The 25778-nt window shown below is 41.1% G+C and overlaps 1 gene segment (V, D, J or C); it reads left to right on the top strand.

The window, feature by feature from the left end:
• Nucleotides 1-3794: 3794 nt before the first annotated feature.
• On the top strand, nucleotides 3795-25536 carry LOC142158026 (immunoglobulin heavy constant mu-like). The segment is given in 6 exon segments: nucleotides 3795-4075; nucleotides 4572-4901; nucleotides 9185-9478; nucleotides 11917-12240; nucleotides 24474-24803; nucleotides 25063-25536. Coding segments are annotated over 5 exon segments (1392 nt in total).
• The last annotated feature ends 242 nt before the right edge of the window (nucleotides 25537-25778 follow it).

Below are 25778 nucleotides of genomic sequence, written 5' to 3'. Positions count from 1 at the left end.
GTAAAAAAACTGGGCTACCACCTAATATACATTATTTACTAACTTGGCGATCCCCCTGGCAGGCACCCTGGGGGCTGCAGCTTTTGTAATACAGAATCTGCAAATCTATTTCAATCAACATTTTAAAACAGCGGCAGCGGAGCGTTGTAAGCAGGAGGTCCAATCAAAAGACTGATTGTGGCTCCTCATTCTTCTTCCTGCACACACTTCCTCCTCAGCAGGGGTTTTCATCCAGGGTTGTTAGAAGGACCATGGAGGTCAAGGAAAAATGATTGCTTGGATCAGCCCCAGGGGACCCTGCTAGTTAGTAAGATGTATACTTGGTGGTAGTGTAGCTTTAAGCTTGTATTACACTAGAAAGTATCCTTATGTGTTATTCTATAATGTTCATTGTTATTGGTGGTATTCATTTCTTGGTTATGGAAGGATTCATTATACAAAAGTAAAATGACTGTAGTATAGTAAAATTAGTATTAGTATAGTAAAATTACAATCACATACTCTGTAAACACAGTTTTTTCTTCAATATCTATAGCATTTTCTTAAGGCTTACAGAAACCCTATTCATGTAAACAGTTCTTTGGACTTGATTCAATCATATTTCTGTACTTCTCACACCCTCCCGATAAAATAACGACCCCCTCCACCTGATCACCCTATGGACTATTTACCTCAGTTCCTCAGGTCAAGTTTCCCATTCCTTTATTTCTGCCCAGAACAAGAAATGCTGACACGGAAGGTGAAGCTGTCACCTGCTGCCTTGCAGCTTTCTGCCCTTTCTCTGAACCTGTCACAGATCCTCCTCTTCTTTTTCTTCTATTGTCCCCAAATACCTGCGCTCTGCTGTGTGTTCTCCGTGCTCCGTGTCCCTTAAAGGGCCGGTAATGTCAGGAGACGCAGCAGCAGCAGCTTCGGGACAGGGGGAGAAGGGCAATGTCAGGGGAATCACAGTAAGAGGGCGGGGCATGGGGAGGAGCCACAGCGGCTGCAGTTCATGTGGGGACATGGACCAAGGTAAGTAGTCTAGACAGCTGGTGGGGTGATGGGGTAACTGTGGGAGGAGGGGTTAATTATGAGGTTTAACACTGTAAATTGCACAATACCCCTAATGCAGACAGATTAAGGTAAACATAGCAAACATTAGTTCTTATTATTGTGAAAGAGATTAACTGGCTGCTGGCTGAACTTGTATACAAACCTTAATATATTAATAAACTAAAATACAAACACTGTATAACTGAAGTTGTTGTTTTTGTAAAATAATGTAATAATCAAAATGATCATAACATATTATTGGTTGGTGGTTTTGTTTTCCTGATTATTATATTAACAATATTGTTATTTGACAAATTCATACAGAGAATGGGGTTATTTATAGCATAGTTATTAACTCCCCTGATTTTCGGTAACAGTCTCAAGTCTTTAAGTTTTGTCACTGACAATGATCCTGATTTGTTTTCACATTGATAACATGTTGGGATGTATTTCTCAGTATCTGTTGTATAAGTTAAATATATATATATATATATATATATATATATATTTAACTTATACACCCATAAAACAAGGCTACAGACTGAGTGCTTTTAAACAGGACACAGAACTCTAACGTGACTTTAATTATCCTTGTATTTCATAGTAAGGTGTACATTGTTTCTTTTATTATAATATGCTTTTATTCAGATTTCAAATGAAGAATTAAAGAAAGGGGTACAGAAGAAAAAAAGGGATGGGGTTGCCTATAACAGAAAAATATACGTCAAAAAGGTTTTGTATTGATAAGTAAGACTAGTAATTTACATAAAAAATGTTAAATAACAACCTTCAAAGAATGTTGAAATGTAAACTAGGTGCCTTATTAGAGCCACGTGGGGTGGCGTGTGAGGGAAACATGGAGGCGTTAGTACGGGGAAATGGAGGGGGAGAAAGTGAGTAAACCGGATTTTAAGTGAAGGTTTGAGCTAGAGCGTGAATAAAACTGGACTGTATTTTGTGTGGAGTGTGGAGCTAAACTCAAAGTGTGCGGACCAGGGACTTTAGAAACTGAGAAATTGAATAGGGCGGTGATGTATTATGCTAATGATATGTTCAAGGTTGTTGATCTGCCAGAGTTTTTCAACAAAGGCAGGGATCACAGGCGGATCTGGTTTTCCAGTTGAGAGCTATTAGGCATTTAGATTCTGCGAGTAGATGGCTTATTAGTTTCTGAGTGTGCATTAGTGTATTAGAGATCAGAAAATAGGAGAGATTGGATTGAAGACGTACTTGTTTAATTGCGTTAACTAAATCATGGACTTCTCGCCATAATCTCTCTGCTCTGTGGCAACCCCATCAGATATTGGACAAGGTGCCCTCAGCACTTCAATTTTACCAGCAAAGGCCTGAGAAGGTCTGGTAAATAGCACAGAGCCGAGTTGGGACCAAATGCCACCGGAACAAAATTTTATATGAGTTCTGTTTAATAAATTTTGCCCACTCCTGATGCAAGCCCAGTCTTGCAGTTTCAACATCTCTCCCATGTACTCCCCCCAGCGACATTCATGCAATTCCTTCTCAGGTTGACCATGTTTGATTAGGAGGGAATAGAAGGTGGCGATTAGGCCATTAGGGGAAGATCTTCTTCTAAGCAGAGAGCCCCAAAGGTGGAGGGTTGAAGAGGTGCTCATGTTTTAATTTTAGTATTATAAAGGTGGCAAGTTTGTAGGTACTGGTAATAGGAACTCTGTGGAAGATTGAAGTGGTCACGGAGCTCAAAGCATTCGGGGATGAAGTTAGGGGGCATAAAGTCCGGAGGTATTTAACATTGTGGTTTGTACAATGTTTATATGTTTTAGGTTTGAGGTCTGGAGGAGATGCACCGTTCTATTGTGGTTTTCTGTCAGCTTGTAATCATACACACAGTAACTCCAAATGCAGAGCGAGAAGCACAGGGTAGGGGGTATGAGAACCATCTGAGGTCTATTCTTAGGGTCCATCCAAAATAGGGTATATGGGGACAGCATAAGTAGGGTGTCTGCCCAAAGTCTAAATTGAGTATTGGGATGGGTAAACACTATTTGAGTAAGGGTGGCTGCCAAATAATATTTTTGCAGTCAGGGAAGGCCAAGGCCTCCATCCCTGGAGTGCCTAAAGAGGACTATCTGGCAGGTTCTGTGCTTTCTGCCTAACCAAATGAATTATGATATGCCACTCTGCAGGTAGCTGAGGGTGTTTGAAGGGACTCTGATAGGCAGGGTTTGGGATAGGAAGAGAAGCCCGTACATCTTTTTTTAAAATGAGAGAAAGGAAACTGTCAGCATGTCTTATAGCTATGTTTCTGAGAAGATATTGTGACGGAATGCTGCAGAGGGAAAGACTGAGAAGATAACCTTTAATTATTCCCTTATGTGTTTCATTTGTTTTATTTATTACCCCTTTATATTATTTATCCTTTGATAACAAAGTCATAATTAAATAGTTATTTTAGATGACGTTTGAGAAGCTGGAGTACCATTTGAATCTATACCAGGTCCTCCTGGGCATCTGGGATTACATTTACCATAGATTGCATTAGAAACTATCCTTGAAATACACTGAAAAGTATCCTTGTGGATTATTCAGTAATACCACTTGCTACAGAACAAGAGAATGTAACAGTCATTTCTTGATTATTGAAGGATTAGTAGTATAGTAAAATGATAATCACATACTGTGCAAACACTGTTTTCTTTAATATCTATTGCATTTTATTAAAGTTATTCATGTAAACAGTTCTTTGGACTTTCTTAATTCATATTTCTGCTTAATCTCCTAGATGACAAATCAGATGGCATCCTCCTCCCATTGATCCCATGCTGTGAAATGATGAAAAACAATCCAACTTTAACCATTGGCTGCCTTCTTAAAGATGCCATACCGATAGATATCAAGAAGATAACATGGAAAGATGTGGATAACAGTAAAGCCAAACAGCTTCCCCCAATCAATACCAGTGTCATTCGCGCAGTAAGCAGCTTTCTGACCATCAGTTCCACCGACTGGAATAAAAATAAATACACCTGCTCTGTTGGTGACAACAAAAAGGAACTGAATGAAGGTGGGTTTTATTAGAGCCACCCAGCATGTAAAAAGACATATTGTCAATATCTATATATGTTCATAATATATAGATAATATATATATATATATATATATATATATATATATATATATATATATATATATATATATATATATTATGTATAACCTTATACTTGGTATACCATCTGTGCAAATAAAACACATATGTATAAGAAGACTACCTCATACAAGCAACTTTCCTTGTTTGACATTCACATTATGATATATAGAACAGTATATTTAACTCTATATACTGTATGGCAAGGAATAATGTACACCAGGCTTATATAGTCACTGGACTCCACAATGACTTATACTATCCCTATGCTTTGCTATACATTAAGGGGTCCTATATATAATGTAATCTTCTTAGACCTTGGGATGCATGACATTATTTAACATTTGCTATACCATGCGGCTGATCCGGTTTACATGGTTCTCTCAGACTAAAAATGTATTGGTTTTACTTTCAGACTGCACGAGGACTTCTGTTACTGTTACACATCCCCACACTGAGGTCTTACTGGCTACTTGTGAGGATAATTCGCAGTTGAGCATTGTGCCTGTAACTTGTCTTGTATCTGACTTTAAACCCAATGAGGCCTCTGTTCTTTGGCTTAAGAATGGAGTACGTCATGATGCAACTAACTCTGGATTCAAAGCCTGGAAAGGTGAAGATGGTTTATTCTCTGGAAAGAGTACACTGAATATAAGCAGAGAGAGTTGAATAAAGGATGACAGGTACACATGTATGGTGACCCTAAAAGGACAAACTTCAATGCACAATATTAGCAAATGTTCAGGTAAGGAAATGCTATTAAGCATCTAAAGCTTATTTTCTATTTATCATTATTACTAGCCTTGATGTCAATATAAGCTACGGGATTGTACTCTGAGTCTTCTACCTGAGCAGACGAATCTAGCTAATAAGCTTTGTAATTCTTTTAGTACAGACAAGGGGACTTTGATTGGGAGAGTTTGAATTAAGTGTAGAATTGTAAGTAATAGATTTATTTTAACTGCTGCTATTCTCCTACCCAAGATATGAATTGAATATCCCAGTCAATGAGATTTTTTCTTACAGTGTCTAACAAGACCAGGAAGTTTGCCTCATAAAGCTGATTATAATGTCTGGACAGGAAGTCACCTAGATACTTTCATTTCAGTTTTGTCAGTGTTGATTTTAAAATTGGATAGTTCTCCATGTGCCTGGAGTTATTAATGAAGGAAAGAGGACATAATCCACATACATGGATAGTTTAAGTTCTGGGGTGCCAGCTTTTATACCCGTTATTTTCCCCCCTCCAGAGGGGGGAACAAAGGACAACATCGTTTGGTACTATTTGCAATCAGGAAGGGGACCAAGGCAGCATCATTAGCAGTTACTGGGGCTTAGGGATTGTGGCACAATGCTGCAGTGCCACATAAAAAATGACAATGGAAGCCCATTTTCTTAAGCATGCATCTTGGAAAAAGCCAAGTAAACCCTGTCAAAGACTTCTCAGTGTCTAACCACCAGAGCAGGGGACAAATGTTTATTGGCTGCATAGATTAAGTCTATTGCTCTCTTTGTTTTGTTTGTAGCTTGGTGTCCCGGAATAAAGCCTACTTGTTCCGGGTGAAACAATGCTGGTATAATAGAAGCCTGTTCACTAACAATTTAGCAAACACATTCAAAAGCAATATAGGCCTGTAGTTGGCACACAGGCTGAGGTCATGTCCTTCTTTAGGAATAACAATGAAGTCTGGTGTCTAGTGGTGTCTCTTTCAAATGTATTGCCCTGTAAAACAGCATTCATCAAGAATAAGAGCATAGGCATTAGGGCGTTCGCAAATTTGTTTATAAGACGCTGTGGGGAGAATTAAATTTTCCGCGTTACTGCCGAAAGTAGCGAGACCTGCGCACAATTACCAATATTATGGTAATAGTGCGCATTATTACTGTTAATACGGTAATCTTAAATGCTGGTTTTTGCCCGCGGCTCAGAAATCAGGGTTAAAATTACTTTAGTAACGGTAATATAATTAATGCCACATTGAGCGCGGCCGAATTGAATTCCCCTCTATTAGTCTATCGGGCTTAGGAGTAGGTACATTCCTGAGGGACTTTATTGTCTGTAGGATTATGTCCTCTGTGATTACATTATGTAAAGCAGATGCTTGTGCGACATAGCACATGTACGTAACAATTCTAAAAAATGTTTGTTGGTAGATCCATGACTAATGAAGGTGAATGAAAATTATCAAGAGAGACATAATACATTTGGAATCTCTCTGAATTTTTTTGGCATCATAAATAGGTTGATTTTCTGTAACTCTGATAGAGATAATTCTATTACATGTGCATTTGTTCTTTAATAAGATCATGTCTGCCTTGTCTCCCCTCTCATAAAACCTCTGCTGAAACCATTACTGAGTCTTGGTTGCTTTAGATGTGAGCAATTTATCAAGCTGGCCTTTCAGTGCTGAGTTTAATACATGTTTGCGTTTAGAATACTTCTGATGGCGGACAGTTAGGTCCAATCTTGCAAAAGCGTTCTTCTCATAAAAAGACAAGCTGATATGAATGCCTCTAATAACTGCCTTGTGAGCCCTTGTGACCTTTCCATCTGAGTGTAGGAGTGGTATCAGTTCGGATGTTATTATCTTGAAATTCTGTAATCTTTTGAAATCTTAAAAAAAGATGATCATTTACTCTCTTTTATTTGTGACACAGAGAGCAAAGTGGAGAATATCCAATACGATAGATATAGCTGAATGATCAGATCAGGACTCAGGGGAGACCCCAGCTGCTCCAAGTGAACGTCTAGTGTTAGAGTCCATTATGATCATGTCTGTTCTAGAGTAGACCTTGTAGAGGACTGAGTAATGTGTGTAAGTTCTATCACTGCAATATAGGACACACCAAGAGTTACATAGATAATTTAAAGACACTGATTCTGGAGCTTATATCTAAGCTGGCAACGGCACTGGTCGTTGGTGTTGGTGGTGAGCTATCAAGTTTGAAGTCTAGACAAGACCCTTCAGACCAACATGTGACCCACTTCAGTTTGTGAGATTTTAGCGAAAAAATATATGAAAAGTGCCCTTTTTTCCTATTTTGGGTGCGTAAAGTGTGGTTAGTGTTGTTGGATGTTGATTGAGGGACCTGTCCATATATTGAACCATACTTGTGGATCTCTATATGAAAAATCTATTGAGGCTTTTTTCATGGTGGCTTTCTGGGGACGTAGTGGTTACCTAAGAGGTGCAGAGTGAGCACAAAGAGGCCAAACCAAATGGGGATCAGAGGGTCTATGAGTGTTGATCTTAGTAAGAGTAAAGTCGTGGGAATGGAAAGAAAACAACCTGACTAGCAGGGAATGTTTTCCGAGTTAACAAGGCAGCACATCCTGTGTACTTGGGGTTCATTTGCGGGGCGGTGGCCAGACAGTGGCAACTGCGGTTTTGGGTAATTCCCAGAAACATAAATATTTGTGATGTATGGGCAGTAGTAATCAAACATGTAAATGCAATAAGAAACCAACAAATTAGTTCACTCAACAACAGGTAAATAACAGCTGAAGGTAAAGTGACCTGCCCAAAAGTGAAACCAACTCCATCAAGTCATAGTCAGCATGAACTTACGGAGACTTGACTCAAGGGGGAACAATCCCCAATAAAAAGCATAAAGCTATAATCTAAATCTATAGGGTTCTCAAGCTTATATCGAGCAATATTGTTCAATAAAATACATTTCTGAGTGTATTGATCTATCCCAGTGGTCAATCTGATCTCAGATTAAATGATGAAAGCGAGGCGGAAGGTCTAAGACCATGAAAAAGAGCGAGGTGAGGTATGGTTAGTATGAGTCAGAGGTCCCACTTAGTTGTTAGGGGATTTGTCTGCCTCCAGATCTGTCCAGTCAGATGATCATGGAAGTGGGAAAATCGAGTTTCCTGCGTGTAGATCGCCAAAGGCCCCAAGTCTGGGTAAGTCACAGGCGATATGGGACTCAAGATGGAACACATGTCCTTTTGAGCCCATTTCTGGTGGAATAAGGGCTCGGGAAAACCTGTTTGGTAGGTAATTTTCCATGCTTAGTTCAGGAGCAAGTATAACACACGTCCATCCAGAATGGCTACCAAGCCATGCCCCAAAGTTTACTAACTTTTAATGCTACTATTTAGAATTTGTTTTCAAAATGAGGTGGGCTATCTAAATTATATATATTTTTTCCTAATCACTATCGTGACATGATTTATAACTGGCAACTCCCTTAAAATTCTATATGTGCCAAATTGGACAAATACTTTGGAGTTTCCCTTTCTAGGCTATTGTTATTTCCAAGGAAAGCATTTAAATTGACACTTTCAAGGTCCTAACAATTATTTAGACTAGTGACATTTCAAAATGTGAACACTAGAAAGATTTTTAGGCTTCTGAAATTATTACCAGCAATTTAGCAGAAATGTTTCCTCATTTGAAGATTATGAAAACTTTAATCAAAAATTTCCGATTTGTTTTGTCCATTCAGGTGCATGTTTAGCTCTCATGCAGCAGATTACCTTGATATGTCTCAATATTTTCTCAATATGTCTCAATATTTTTTACATCTTGGTGGATAAACATTATGTTATGTTTTGATTATGCCCATCTATAGAATGTGAGTGAGCACCAAGTACAGTTATGTATGCGCTATATCCAGGCAAATATGCCTACTTAAGCCAATGCCTAGAACACTATCATTCCCCAGGACACGTTCTATCAATGACCTACTCTTCTCTACTGTAATTTTTCAAAACCGTTTCTTTTTCTAGTGTTAATTTTACTACAATTCCCACTTCCTGTGCAACTGGAGAGGGGACCTTATTTGTCACTAGTTAAATGTGATCTCCAACTTTTGATGGTTACCGTGCTCATTAGGAACCCTCTATTCTCTCTCCTATTCACTTTCCTGGCTTTTCCCTTTCAAGTGCCTTTCTACATGTAGACATAGCTTGAACTTAGCTCTGCTTTTAAAAAGCCAAAATAAAGAATATCTGATTTGGCAATAAGAACCTTGCTCTGAAATGCTAATTAAATGTGACTATATATTTATCCACAGTTTGCCCAGGCAGTTTTGTGACACCCGTTGTGGACCTGCAATTGCCCTGCAAAGAAGATTTGCTGTATAACAATGGAACAATTATTTGCTCCATTCTGGGTAGCAATTTGAATGCTAATCAAATATTTTTAAAACTTGATGGTAAAACCGCTAGGATAGACACAACCGGAAATGAGAACAATAGAACGGTTTCATACAAGGTTGCCACCAAAGTATGGGGCTCGACAGATAAAGTGTCTTGTGGTGTGAAGCAGCCCTGCTACAAGCAAGATGTTGTGAAAGAAATTCATGTTGGTAAGTGATGTGGGTAACAAACCTTTAGAAGCACTGGTATGTTTATATGAGCAAAGGGTAAATAATTTAATTTTACAAAGTCCAGCATTAATAAATACAAATGCTAAATATTTTGTTTCTCTCCTCTTTACCAGTCTATAATTGCACAATCTAAATAGGATTAAACAAATGCAAATTATTGCCATATTGTTCTCCTGTAGACAGGGCCGGATTAAGGGAATGGAGGCCCCTGGGCTAAGGGGGCCTCCATTCCCCCGTGAGGGCCCCCCCCCCCATGATCCGAGCTGCCAGCCCCTCCCCCCGGCACTTACTTCCTTCTCCGGCGCGCTGTACGCTCTTTACTGAGGAGATCTCGTGAGAGTGAGACTCACGAGATCTCCTCAGTAAGGAGACTACAGCGCGCCGGAGAAGGACCGCAGTGAAAGTGCTCAGCAGCACTGATCGTGCCGGGGGCCCCCCGCCCCCGACCGTTCAGTACTGCTGCTGAGCACTTTCAAGGGCCCCCTGGATGCCATAGGCCCCTGGGCTGTAGCCCAGTTAGCCCTATGGTTAATCCGGCCCTGCCTGTAGACAGGTGTAGATGCTGTGCCCCACTCACCTTAATGCAATGCTGAACAATGATGTATACCTTGTCACTGGTGAGGTGTGTCATTTCCAGTACATAGGTACTATAGCTAGATATTGGAAGGACAGCATGAGTAAACATTTTCAATGACACTGATGCCTATAACAAAGCCCTGTCATTTTGAGTCATCAGATATCTGTATCTAATTTTATATTTTAGAAAAATTATGAGAAGAGCATAAGAAAACACATTTGGAAAAGAAAAGCCAGCTGGATTTTAATATTAGGGAGCTATGATTCCCCATGGATTTGGAAATTTCTGATATAATTCAAGTGTCCTTTTTAGAAAACATTTTACATTTATTTTAAATGAATTATTTTAATAATTAACTAATATAGGTCACAGTGAAACTAGCAAAAAAAAGAGCAGCTCTAGTGTCTGCACTTAAATTAATATAAAATAAATAATTAAACTAAAATAAATCCTGGGAGTACGGGAGACTCCTGCATTTTGGAGAGTAATCAAGTATGTATAAATGTCTGCCGACATTTGTCACAATATGTCACGATGATTCTCACTTCACAGATGTAACATGCAAATCTCCCTTCCGATATAAATATAGATGGATGCATTTTGAGAGAATAAATGGAGGTGTATTGACTCTCACATCTGATACGTATATGGAGGTGGCGACACTAAACACATTTACATCCCCTTGTGCAGTGCAACAGAATCCTTACCGCAGTATTAGGTTATTTTTACAGTTATCTGTTCAGTACACTGGTGGGTCTGAAGAAAGTCACTGAGTGGTGCAAATTGATGCACTCAATGTTACTAAACTAATAACTGGTGTGTCAGTGCCATCCATTACTTATATATGTAATGCTAACAAGTGCATCTCACTTGATATTGTACTCAAGCAACAACTATACATGAATATGCTATAGTGTAATTTCAGTGAAGGGTTATTTAATCCACCAGAAGTGAGGTCAATCAGGAAGGGATACAATTACATTGCTCTGGAAGCTGTAAAAACAAACCTTTTTATTATATCCTAGTCAGCACATAGTATTTCAGTGTGCTTAGATGACTTCCCTGTGTATGTGAAGGTGCATACCTATTATATGCTCTCGGGATATGCCACCACATACTGCAAGTGCGCCTTGGCCTGTGGTGAAGTGGAAAAATCTCCTGAGGCACACAGCGAAAAATCTAAATGTCCCAACAAATGTCCATCCATTTCCTAAAATAAATTTTAAACAAATATAATTCTCAAATATAGCTTACATTAATCATGAGAGTGAAGGGACATTGGGATCACTTTTATTACATGTGACACTTTTGTGCGTTTGGATCTTTTTTTTTTTTACTTTGCTAACACAAAATATGTCCTATGAAAACTATTGAGCTAGACCCAATCTCTGCCATCTGGCTGCTGGTGTAAAACACAAGTCCTTCTGCGAGTGGAAATGGCTGTGTGCCTCTCCGTACAGCAAGGAACGCTGATAAAAATACATCATTTCAACCCTTTTAGCTCATTTAAATACTATAATTCCTCAAAACAATACAACTTGTTAATTTGCAGCCCTTGCATTGCAACATGGTTTTGCCCAGAAACTTGAGTAAGAAAATTTACTCAATTTTTTGCTTAACTTTCCTAATGAATCAGGCCCATAGAATCTAGCCTACATCATGAAAATAATTTTTATTATTCCTTTTATTGGAATAAAAAGGAGAAATGTACGGTAACAGTTGTTTCTTATATTGGTCCAAATCATTATATGTTTACTGCAACAACTATTAATTGGGGATGTGAATGGCGTCAAAATAAAGTTATAGTAATTATCCCCAATATATCTTGTTTATCTGTTAGATCACATTGCCATTGAGACCAACAGCCCCGACATACAGATTATGGCACCTTCTTGTGAGGACAATACTGAAGCTAGTGATTTGTCTTTAGTTTGCATCATCTCCAACTTCTGGCCACGTGATGCTTCAGTTATCTGGCTAATGAATGGAGAAAGGGTTGTGAACTCTGGCAAGGATTTCAGCCCAATGTTGACCAAAGAAGGAACTTACTTTGGAAAGAGTGTACTAAATGTGAATAAACAGAGCTGGAATAAAGAGGACACATACATTTGTCAGGTGACCCATCAGCATAAATCCTACTCGCAGAGTATTAGCAGATGTTCAGGTAAGAATGCAGCCATGGTCTGGGAATAATCGTTTAAAGCTTGGTTATTTAAATTATTAATTAGCAGACACCATGAAGTATTAGTAGACTGTGAGAGACTTTTATAAATCGTGATTGTAATTGTATTTGCTAGACAAGCTCCAGGTTTATAAACATGGGGGCCTGAATCATCAAGGAAGGTAAATGCCAATGTGTGCCGTATTTAGCGTAAATTCGCACTGCGCATGCCCTTAAACTACCATACACTAGAGAGTGCAGCAACATCCAATTCATCTTGAAGCAGAAAGGACCCTTACTACAGCCTATGATTTCAGTGGTGGAAAGGGGCGGGGACTGGGAGTATGCACATAGTCAATGTACAGTAAAGACGAGGTATGCAATCTGCAAGTACATTTTCTGCTTCACCATTCCACATGTGTATTGCTGTAAACAAATAATAATTTAAAAAAACAGCCAGCTTGCCCCCCCAATCAGCCTCAGCACTACAAATGTTTGGCTGGTTTCCCCTATAACAGGTAGATCATGAATGCGGGGTTCCCTGCAGACCTAGGCTGGTGTCTCTGGCAGGGGAGACATTGTTTTTGTGCACTAACTCCTTCCAGAGGTTACCAGCTCGTGGCAACAGGTGCTGGAGCTTTTCCCCAGTCCTGGTCTGCAAAACTGTGCTAATTAATGAGATTGAGACCAGAATATTGATCCTAAAGACTCCTGCTCATTATTTCAAAAGAGTACAAAAAAATTAAAATAAGCACACTTCAAAACCTCAAAACCCCCTTCTTTCTTCAACCATCATAGAACAAATGGGAAATTAAATGTTTGTTCTTTCTTAATTATGGCCTTATTGTTATCAATTTTAGACGTGTGTGTTCATTTTTCAATGAGCAAATTTCAGACACCCGTTATTATTTAAGCTTGAATGACTTACAGAACATTGCCTATGTATTAGCATTAAAGTATTAAATCATTAGAAGGGAAATGGATGTTTAGAAAGTAAGCTATCTTCTGTCAGCTTCTCTGGATGATGCACATTTAGGAGATTATTTAGCAGTGGACATATATACACCCTGAATGTATGTAGGATGAAATGCATACAAGAAAATGGGCATTTGTGTGCATATGTTCTGTCAAATTCACCTCAAGATACATCCAGCTGTAAAACAATAGCATTTGTGCTAGACGTGTTTTAGGCTTACACGTATGTATACTTCATACTTGCCAACTCTCCCGGAATGTCCGGGAGACTCCCGCATTTTGCGAGAGTCTCCTGGACTCCCGGGCGAGTGTGGCAATCTCCCGCATCTGGATAATTCTACCCACTTCCTAGTGAAGTGGGCAGAATTAAGTACCAAACGCCGCGATTCCCGGTGAATCGCTGCGTTTGGCCTCGCCCCCCACTGTCAAATGACACATTTTGCATCATCACGTCATGGGGGCGGGTCCAAAATGACGTGCATTTTGGAACCTCCCCCCCGTTACGCCCACCACCTCCGCAGGCTCCCGGATTTGAAGATCAGAAAGTTGGTAAGTATGGTATACTTACACCCCCATGATAGTTTAGAGATAGCGTAGCGATGTGACTTGACAGTGTTGGTAGTATACGTCAAAATCACATTAACCTATTTGTACACAATGTAATAATGTAATGACTTTTCATATACACAAGAGAGAACATTGTCTTGACAGCTATAATATGGCCATATAAAATGTAATTAAATACAAAATAAATGTAATTAAAGACAAATATAACTTGTTTTGCTTTTCAAAATGCAAAGGTAATGCGAAGAGAGAATCAGCTAGATTGGTCAGGATGCAATCAGCCAACCAGAAGCCTCTAGTTAGTTCTGCTGATAGTCATCTTCATCTGTGTATATCTGTGCAACAGCACCCGCAAGAGATACACCACCTAAATGGTATATGTGTGGATACAGCCTTAGTGTACTAGGTCTATACTTCCCTGTCCCGTCTCTCCAGGCATATGCAGATGCAACTCAAACATACGCAAAAATGTATATATAGACATATGCCTGCGCAGTTTTGATGCACATGTGCACTACGGAAATATGAATTCAGCTAAAATATACAGACATACGTGAAACTTTAAATGAGCCCCTTAATCTACTTTTTCAACCATTTTTTAGGCTGTATACAAGGCAAGTTTTTCCTTAATGTCAATTTCTGCATAAATGTAACAAGAAATAGGAAGCAGTGACCCTAATAATTCAGTAAAATAGCACAATATTATGTCCATGGACAATATAAACCCAGTGTGGACTGTGAACTTGTTCTCCGTAGCTTAAATATTTGGTCTGATCATTTCTCTGTACAAATTGGTATTCACTTAAACTAAAGAGTGGCTGTTATTTGTACAGAAGATTCATCCACCTACTGAAAAGGACAGTAAAGAACTAAACAATGAGGAGGGTTTTTATCCTTAAGTAAAAAGTTTCCTGCTACTTATATGTAACACCCCCTTGTGTATTAAGCGTTGTGAGGGTATATATATATATTGAACCACGCAGATGCTTCTCACCTTGGTACTTGGTTTTCAGTGCCTCCACCCGAATCTCTGCTTTCTCTTCTGGGGGGTGTTCAAAAGATACACCAGGGGGAGATTCGGGAAACCCCCTGCCCAGTATTAACACTCTGTGACAAAATGTGTGCTGCAAAAGCCAGCCAGGCACATTTATTTAAATGGAAATCCTAAATGCAGCTTTGTAATTTTATAGAAAAATATACTTTGATATAATTTGAAATAATAGTGCAAACAATACAATACAGTAATAAAACAAGTGTGGATGAAAGTGGCGCACCACTTCTTACTATGCACACCAAGTTAACACAAAAACTCGCAATAAATCAATAACAGCATACAATATAATATAATATATAACAATATAACCATTAACTGTCACAGCTTTATACACATGAAAAAATATATCAGATATCTTACTTGCTCCTGATACTGTGAATATCTTGCAGGGTGAATTTATATATTTTCCCTTATAGCCCTACAATGTACTGCCAAACACACACAGCAGTATTCAAACACACCACACAAATAGAGCAGTGCACTGCAAGTTGGGGCCCTTCTGTATGTATGCAGCATGGCATGGAAACATCATACTTGCCAACTCTCCCGGAATGTCCGGGAGACTCCCGCATTTCGCGAGAGTCTCCCGGACTCCCGGGAGAGTATGGCAATCTCCCTGATCTGCCCACTTCCTAGTGAAGTGGGCAGAATTCGGTTCAAACGCCGCGATTCACCGGGAATCGCGGCGTTTGGCCCTGCCCCCGCTGTAAAATGACGCGATTTGCGTCATCACGTCACGGGGGCGGGGCTAAAATGACGCGAATTTCGAAGCCGCGCCCCCTACACGCCCACCTCCCCCTTGCATCTCCCGGACGTAAATTATAAAATGTCGGCAAGTATGGGAAACATCATGTGTCCAGTTTGCAGATTTTGGAGATCTTTAAATCACTTGCAGTGAGGTACAGCAGTCACAGTATGCAGACCCTCCTCTAGCAACAACTGTAAAATCCTTTCTAATTTGTATCCTGGGACTTGTAGTTCCACAAATGCTGATTAGACACACACTTGGTGCATATTTACCTGCCCACCCATCTATCCCTAACTCTTCAGCCCTTGTGGCCAGATATAGTCCAAACCCCACTTGAACAACAACAGATAGATAAAAATAACCAGTAACTTATCTGCACCAGTGTGTCACAGGTCTGAACTTGATTATCTCCAAAATGGCTGACTTGTAAAATGTCCTTCTTCAGAGATGCATGCAAACCTCCTCCTACAGCTTCAAACTGTGGCTTCCAGCAGGTTCTGTTCAGAACTGCACCGAGCTTTGATATCTCTGCAGACTGCTCTCTCTGCTCAGATCACTCATCCAGTGCCCTTCTGCCTAGGGTCACCTATCTGAACTGGTCACACAGCTCAGTCTCTCCCAGGATGCTCCTCTCTCCCTCTCTCTCTCCGCCCTCTGGTTTCTCAGTCTTCTTAGGCTCCGCCCCCTCTTCATAACAGCATTCTGGGAGATGTAGTTCCTTCTCCTTGACTGGTAAATAGCTATATGCATCTCTTTTCTTACTGATGCAATTGTGATTATTAGCCCCTGGGTGCTCAAGTCCAACTGCAGCATCCCCAGGGGTTACACACTCCCCCTGTGGGGCAAGTCCACAATGAACAAATGATGAGGCTTGTCCCACATCCTGCAAATTTAAAGGGGTTAAGACATCCTGTCTAAATACACTTTCACATCCATACACAACAGGCCCTGGCATAACAGATATGGGAGTCAGATATGGCCACTGATAGACCCAGCTAGGATGAATCACCTTAGGAATCTCAGTCATATGACCTAGACTATCATAAGTCAACATCATTGGGGCTCTAGGGGTCCTTTTAGGCCGACCCTGGACTGGTGGGTTCCCTTCCTCTCCCCCCAACACCCTGTTGGGGCGTTCAGTGCATCCTCCATCTGGATCAACGACGTCCCCATCCATGTCAACTTCCTGGTTAGAGCCTTCCTCTACTGAACACTGAGAATCCAACCGTCCAGCTACTCTTGGGTTGACACTTTCATCTGAAATGGCAGGCATAGTTCTCCTTTCTTCTACTTGTGGAGGTCTTACAGCGGCCCCCTCGGTAGACCTAGTGAGCCTTCTGGTATCTTGTCTCCAATCTATTTCTCCCAATTTACCTGGAGCATCATACCCCCAATCATCTCCATCATCTTCTTCTGTGGTCGGTTCTCTGATTCGCCGTGATCTTCTGGGTGTGGACACTTTTGGCTCATCTGTTTCAGGCTCCTCCCAAAACCGGACACCATCTCTGATGGGAAGCAAATGTTGTCGATGGTATGTCTTTATAGGGCCTGTTAGCCCCTCGGGCCTAATTCGATAGGCTGGGATGTCTGGCAATTTTGCAACCACAACATGAGGATCCTTTCGCCAACGATTGGCTAACTTGTGTTTCCCCGGGAGGCCCAAGTGTCTAAGTAAAACCCTGTCACCTGGCTCCAGAATATGCTCCTTGACCTGTAGATCATAACGACCCTTGTTTCGTTGTCCAGCTTTTGATGCAGCTGCTTCCGCTAGTCTGTAGGCCTCCTTTAGTTCTTGTTTCAGCTGCTCCACATATTTCAAATGGGGCTTTTCTTGGGGATCAGCAGTGTCCATTCCAAAACAGATATCGATTGGTAATCTAGCCTCCCTTCCAAACATTAAGAGATATGGGGAGTACCCCGTGGACTCGTTTTTCGTGCAATTGTAGGCGTGGACCAAATGGCTGATGTGCCTACTCCAATGTGCCTTTTTTTTAGTGTCCAAAGTGCCCATCATGCTGAGAAGGGTCCGATTAAATCTCTCCGGCTGCGGATCTCCTTGGGGATGGAAAGGAGTAGTCCTGGACTTCTTTATCCCGCAGACCTCGCACAGTTCTTTTATTAGCTTGCTCTCAAAATCCCGACCCTGATCTGAATGAATGCGGGCAGGCAGTCCATAGTGGACAAAGAACTCTTCCCATAGGATTTTTGCCACGGTCACAGCTCTCTGGTCTTTTGTCTGGTAGGCTTGAGCATAACGGGTGTAATGATCTGTCACCACTAGAATGTTACACTTGTTGCTTTCATCCGGTTCCACTGATAGAAAGTCAATACAGACTAACTCTAAAGGCCCATTGCTGGATATATTCTTTAAGGGGGCAGCCTTTTCTGGGAGGGATTTTCGAAGTATGCATGTCCCACAAGATTTACAATAACTCTCAATGTCTATCTCCATTTTCGGCCAGTAGAATCTATCTGAAATTAAACTCATGGTCTTCTCTATTCCCAGGTGGCCGTGTTTATCATGCAACGCACGGAGAACCATGGGACGGTGCTTCTTTGGCAATACTAGCTGTTTCCTCTCTCTGCCATCTTTGCGGCTGGTTTCTCTATACAGTAGCCCCTGCTTCACCACCAATGACTCTCTCTGTCTGCTTAGCAAAATAGCTTCCTCCGTTTTCAAACTACTCGGGTGGATTCTTTGTCTGTGTTTAACAGACCACCTAACTGCTGCTATAGAGGAGTCATTCTGCTGATCTTCTTTGACTTGGCTTGAACTCAACTTCTGAAGATCACTGAGCTCCATTTGACTCAGCCAGCAATATTGTCTTGGTAGTGCATCTGTCGTTGCCCCTAGAGCTGTTAAGCATTCTTTGACTGGAGGCACGACCACACGTCCCTCGTGACACATCCCCTTCACCTCTGGAGCTGGCAACTCTATCCATTCTTCTTCCTGAGATTCCACAAACCTTCCCGGTAATCTTGACAAAGCATCGGCATCTACATTTCTTCTCCCAGGCCTGTACTTTATTGTGAAATTGTAAATGGCCAGCGCCGCCAACCATCTGTGCCCAGTTGCATCTAGCTTTGCTGTGGTCTGCACATATGTGAGGGGATTGTTGTCTGTATGCACTTCGAATGGTACTCCATACAAGTAGTCGTGAAGTTTGTCAACAACTGCCCACTTAAGGGCCAGGAACTCCAACTTATGCACCGGGTAGTTCCGTTCACTGGGTGAGAGACCTCGACTGATGTAATAGACTGGTCTTAACCTTCCTTCTTGCACTTGGTATAGCACTCCCCCAAGTCCCTCAAAGGAGGCATCTACATGCAGAATGTATGGTAACTCTGGATCGGCATATGCCAGAACAGGCGCTTGAATCAGGCAGGTTTTCAATCCTTCAAAAGCTTGTTCGCAAGCCTCACTCCACCTTTCCCCGAACGCATCATTTACCCGGAACAATGGTTTCTCTTTCCGATGGGAACCTCTTGGAGCAGGATAACCTCGAGTTAGATCTGTAAGAGGCTTGACAAGTTTACTGTAGTTTGGGACAAACCTTCTGTAATAGCCACAGAACCCCAAAAAAGACCTTAATTCCTTCAGTATTGTTGGTCGAGGCCATTCTTTCACCGCTTCTATCTTCGCTGAATCTGTAGAAATTCCTTCCCGATCCACAACATATCCCACATACTTGACCTGGGTTTTACAGAAGCTACACTTGTCAAGGGACAACTTCAACCCTTTCTTTATTAAGCGATCCAATACCTTGAGGAGTCTTTCGTTGTGCTCATTCAATGTTTGGCCAAATACTATCAAATCATCCAAGTATACCAGCACTTCCCTGAAATTCATGTCACCCACAACATCATCCATGCATCGTTGGAAAGTGGCTGGAGCCCCTGATAATCCTTGTGGCAATCTTTTGAACTGAAAGAATCCAACCGGGCAGATGAAGGCGGTTTTCTCAGCATCCTTCTGACTCATCAATATCTGATAGTACCCGCTGCGTAGATCTAGCACAGAAAACCACTTGCTTCCCTGAAGACAATCAAGGGCTTCGTCTATCCTAGGGACAGTGTACTGATCAGGAATCGTGCGCTTGTTTAATGTCCGGTAGTCCACGCACATCCGTATTTTTCCCGTCTTCTTTCTAGCCACCACAATAGGAGAAGCATAGGGACTCTCAGATCTCTCAATCACATCATTCTCTAGCATCTCCCTTAAATGTTCCCGAATATCATCCAAATCAGCAGGGGCTAGGCGTCTTGACCGTTCTCGGAAAGGTCTGTCGTCCGTTAGCCTTATGTGGTGCTCCACTCCTGTCGCTAGACCTAAATCCCAGTCCCCCGAAGAGAAGGCAGCCTCTCTTTGTAGCATTTGCATAACTAGCCAGTGTCGGTCTTCTTGACTAGCATCACTACCATTAAAGCATTGATCAAAACTTCCTATTTGTAATGTGGTTTCTTTCTGAGATTTTTTTTCCTCTTTCTTCTTATAAGCAGCAAGGCACATAGGATGAATCTTAAGTGTTTTACTATAACTTGCTCCTCCCACCTCTTGGCACCAGTTGGCCAGTATCTCGAACAAATGGGAGTTAGTTCCAATAATCACTGAGACATCTCGAGGTTCTCCTTCGGCCTCAGGACAGACAAGTGCAAGCACGTTCACCTCTTCTTCTATTCCAGCTACTTCCCGTGGGAACTTCAAAGGTACAGTGATGTACCCAAGGTAGGGATAATTCTTGTCACTCAGACCCCAGATGGTCAGTCCACACAATGGCTTTATGGGCAAGTCAGATAGATTATCTCGGTACCACTTCTCGAACACAATGGACACCTGTGAACCACTATCTAGCAAGGCCATACAAGGTCTCCCATTTAGACATGCCGGCACGTGAGGAGAGGGTCCCAGCAATCCTTTGGGCAAAAGACCCCATTCCAGGTGAGAGTTCCCCACAGTGTTAATGTCAGCTTTCTTTAGAGGGCCAGTGTGGGGGTTCCTGGTCCTCCCTTTCAGTTTTCCGAAAGCTTCCTATCCCGGTGGGATGGTGAGGGTGACCACCTTCCTCCCTTCCTCTGAGGACATTGTCTAGCGAGATGCCCAACTTCTCCACAAGTGAAACAATTGTTCTGTTTCCGAGTAGTGTTAGCTTCGAGAACTTGCCGGGGGTGGATGTTCGGGTGCAGTTGCTCGGTAGTGTGGTATTTCAGCATCTGTGCTTGAATCTGCTTCTGCATCTCCAACAACTGAGCAATCTGCTCACCTTGTTTCTCCACAATCTTCATTAACTCAGTGCTGGGAAGGTCAGCCTCGGGCTTTGACTGTACGACCTTGACTTTCTTGGTCACCCTCTCTCGGGATTTAACTATAGCTTCCTCTTGTTTAACATCTTGTATCAACTGAAGAAAAGTAGGTGATGGTTGTCCCAGTTGAGCATTTCTTATCTTCATCGCTACTGGGTCATGGGACAGAGCACCCCGTAACAACTGTTGCATACGCCTGTCGTCTACTTCTGCTAGGGGTATTCCTTTCTTTGACACAATAAGGTGGATCAGCTTGTCCAGCCGATAGATATAATTGGACAATGTCTCCCCTGACTCCTGATAGGTGTGGCGTAGCTGATAGAGCAGATCTGTTGCATCCTCTGCCATTCCATATTCCTGATCTAGAGTCGCTAAGTAGTGTCGTGCAGTGGCTTGGGGGTCACTTCTCCGTACAGCTTGGATTAGTTCTCCAGCGGGACCTCGCAGACTTTCAACGATCCGCTGTCTCTTATAGGGTTCGGAGCAATGCCATTCCTCCAGGTATTGGGAAGCCATCTCTTTCCATGCCTCGTAAGTTTCTTCCCCAGTAGGGACTGGTTTTATTCCTGAGAAGAGCCGGAGCCTTCTGTAGCCCCCTTCATGCTGTGACTTTCCTAACTGGTCTACCAGTTTCTGTACAGCAGTGAGGAACAGTTCGCTTTGATCCTCATCAGTTTTCCTAGTACTGGAGAGTGACTGAGAATTCTCTTCCCTGGCCTGAGGGAATACTTGTCGGTTAATATCTCCATCTGGAAGTTCAGCATTAAGAGGTGCTGCGACTAACTGTTTTGGCTTTAACGGTATCACAATATGCCATTGTTGTTTTTGTGGCCCAGAAACGAGGGAGGGAAGAAAATCTTTATCCAATTCTGCTTGCGTCTCACAGAGGATCAGACTGGTCTTATGCTGGTCTCTACCTTTCCATCCAAGGATTTTAGGATGTTCTACCCCATAAATCCTGTGGAGCACATGCAGGACTTCCTCATCTGTCACTCCCTGAGAGTCACCATAGATCCCTAAACATCGAGTTGGGGCCACAGTCTGTTGTTCACACCACAGAAACACTTCTTCTCTTATACTATCCATGACGTCTGTGCTGATGGGTTTCACTGAGTGTGTCTTCAGTATCTCAGCAGTGCCTCCACTGTAACACCCCCTTGTGTATTAAGCGTTGTGAGGGTATATATATATATTGAACCACGCAGATGCTTCTCACCTTGGTACTTGGTTTTCAGTGCCTCCACCCGAATCTCTGCTTTCTCTTCTGGGGGGTGTTCAAAAGATACACCAGGGGGAGATTCGGGAAACCCCCTGCCCAGTATTAACACTCTGTGACAAAATGTGTGCTGCAAAAGCCAGCCAGGCACATTTATTTAAATGGAAATCCTAAATGCAGCTTTGTAATTTTATAGAAAAATATACTTTGATATAATTTGAAATAATAGTGCAAACAATACAATACAGTAATAAAACAAGTGTGGATGAAAGTGGCGCACCACTTCTTACTATGCACACCAAGTTAACACAAAAACTCGCAATAAATCAATAACAGCATACAATATAATATAATATATAACAATATAACCATTAACTGTCACAGCTTTATACACATGAAAAAATATATCAGATATCTTACTTGCTCCTGATACTGTGAATATCTTGCAGGGTGAATTTATATATTTTCCCTTATAGCCCTACAATGTACTGCCAAACACACACAGCAGTATTCAAACACACCACACAAATAGAGCAGTGCACTGCAAGTTGGGGCCCTTCTGTATGTATGCAGCATGGCATGGAAACATCATGTGTCCAGTTTGCAGATTTTGGAGATCTTTAAATCACTTGCAGTGAGGTACAGCAGTCACAGTATGCAGACCCTCCTCTAGCAACAACTGTAAAATCCTTTCTAATTTGTATCCTGGGACTTGTAGTTCCACAAATGCTGATTAGACACACACTTGGTGCATATTTACCTGCCCACCCATCTATCCCTAACTCTTCAGCCCTTGTGGCCAGATATAGTCCAAACCCCACTTGAACAACAACAGATAGATAAAAATAACCAGTAACTTATCTGCACCAGTGTGTCACAGGTCTGAACTTGATTATCTCCAAAATGGCTGACTTGTAAAATGTCCTTCTTCAGAGATGCATGCAAACCTCCTCCTACAGCTTCAAACTGTGGCTTCCAGCAGGTTCTGTTCAGAACTGCACCGAGCTTTGATATCTCTGCAGACTGCTCTCTCTGCTCAGATCACTCATCCAGTGCCCTTCTGCCTAGGGTCACCTATCTGAACTGGTCACACAGCTCAGTCTCTCCCAGGATGCTCCTCTCTCCCTCTCTCTCTCCGCCCTCTGGTTTCTCAGTCTTCTTAGGCTCCGCCCCCTCTTCATAACAGCATTCTGGGAGATGTAGTTCCTTCTCCTTGACTGGTAAATAGCTATATGCATCTCTTTTCTTACTGATGCAATTGTGATTATTAGCCCCTGGGTGCTCAAGTCCAACTGCAGCATCCCCAGGGGTTACATATACTTCTGCAATATCAGTAGCAATATTGGCATATAGGTCTAACAGTGCCTGTTGCCCTATGACTAGCACAATGTACAATAATAATTTGGGTATGCTCATAAAACTAGTTGGCGATGTCCCCTGTATGTGATCATTTGTCACCATAATCCATAGCTTTCCAGAAAAGCTATGGGATCGACCCATGTGTGACTAGTTCTACTCTCCGTAACTGGTCCAACACTACTACACATATCTGATTATTTCTGTGGTTATGATTTCACAAAAGTGTGCTGTCAAGTGATATAAATGTCTCACGTCTTTACCAATAGAATCTACAAAATTCACTCATTTCCCTTTGATTAACACATTTACTTGTCCCAGCTCTGCAAAGCAAATAAATCATTGAATATGCAAAATTACCAAGACTTTTTGGTGGCCCCCACCTTTACATACTTTATTATTTGGTCTGCAAGCACAAGACCCTTTCATTTATATACATGACCAGCACTGAGCTAATTAATATTCTGTCATTGTAAAATCTACCAATAGTTTGAACTGTATCAGAACAAAAAAATCAGAACAATTCCACAGTTGTGATGTTATGTGTGTGTTTGTATTTGAATATATACAAGCTCAAGGAATCGTTTTTTCTTAAGTTCTAACGTTTTGTTTAATTTGGTTAGGGGAAGGGAGGTCATTCTTTACAAGATCACCATTGAAAAGATTGATCCCGCCCAAGTTTCCTATTTATATAGCTGTGATGTGATAATTTTATGCAGCTCTGCAAATTCACATGTGTAATTTATCAAAATCAGTAAGGAAAATGAACAAAAATAACAGAAGTAATTATATGTGTGTGTGTTTAAGTTTAGTTTGGCAGTGGAAAGATTTTTTCCTCTTTATTTAGAATATTTAGATTAAAGCTGGTTTACAGGGTACCTGTTGTATTGAGTAGATTGGACGGGCCCCATTCCATAGGTAGATAGAAATCGCATGTATAGAATAATCTTTGTTATTTTACATTCTGTACATTGTCAGATGTTTTCTTAGTCTTTCCTGTACCTCCATGATTGTCTCTTCAGATCCCCAAGAGTCTTCCATTGCCATAAAGGTGTTTGCCATTCCTCCAACTTTTGAAAGCATGTTTAAAACAAAAACGGCTACACTCACCTGCTTGGTTACGAATATGGTTAGTCCAAAAGGGCTAAACATCTCTTGGTATGAAGAGGGATCCAGTGAACATCTGAACACGTTTGCACATACTGAAGAATACCAGGAAAAGAATAACACCTTTTCTGCCAAGGGAATTGCAACTGTGTGTGCTGATGACTGGAATAAGAAGAAGTTTGTGTGCAAAGTGAAACATCCTGCACTTGCCTTTATCAATGATGTCACTCTTTCTAAAGACAATGGTAAGGTGGTTTCTACTGAAATTGCTGTTTCTTCTGAAAAGGGTATTCAGTGCTCAACTATATAGTTTACTGCAAGTGCTCTTCAATAATATAACTATACTGACTTTAATAACAAATGTATCCTATTAGCAAATATGCATCAAGTGAATTAGAAAACATAGAAATAAGTGGCTCTTACTTGTTTTATGATTGGCATGTATTTGCATATAAGACTTGTTACAGTTACGTGAGTTTTTTTTTGTTTTGTTTTTGCTACTAGGAAAATCCCCACAGGCTCCCTCCATTTATATTTTTCCACCACACCAGGATGAAGTAGGTAGAAGAGAAAGCGTCACCTTGACCTGTCTGGTCAGAGGGTTCTATCCAAAAGATATATTCATCACATGGTTGCAAGGAGATGAAGAGATGCAAATGGAAAAACATATAATCACTCAACCCGTGGAGGAAATTTCTTCCAATGGGATGAAAACCTATCTAGTCTATAGCATTTTGACCCTACCAAGTATTGAAAATTGGACATCTGGAGAGTCTTACTCTTGTGTGGTTGGCCATGAATCGTTGCCACTTCAAGTTATCCAAAAGTCAGTTAACAAATTTACGGTTAAACCGACTTCTGTGAATGTTTCCCTCACGTTGTCTGATACCTGTTAATAATCAGATCAGGTCAGAATCAAGAGGAAGTACAGCTTTATGATAATATATACTTGCATCTGGAATGAACCATGTCTGTATCTGGAATATTCCAAATAAAAATAAGTTTATGAAATAACATTGTTTACATGTGTGGTTATGAGGTGAATGTTTTTGTAGTTGTTTTTTTTTTGCTTGTTTTTTAGCTAATTGAAAAGAAGATTCACATGTAAAAAAATATAGATCCAAAGGAGCATGTTTCATTTAAATTAAAGTGGGCTTCCTGGACCAAAATAACCCAGTCTCTCCATTCTATTCGAAATATGAACTGTACTCAACTGATGC

The sequence above is a fragment of the Mixophyes fleayi genome, chromosome 1, assembly GCF_038048845.1.
Source record: "Mixophyes fleayi isolate aMixFle1 chromosome 1, aMixFle1.hap1, whole genome shotgun sequence".
NCBI lineage: Eukaryota > Metazoa > Chordata > Amphibia > Anura > Limnodynastidae > Mixophyes > Mixophyes fleayi.
This window is presented reverse-complemented; position numbering and strand designations above follow the sequence as displayed.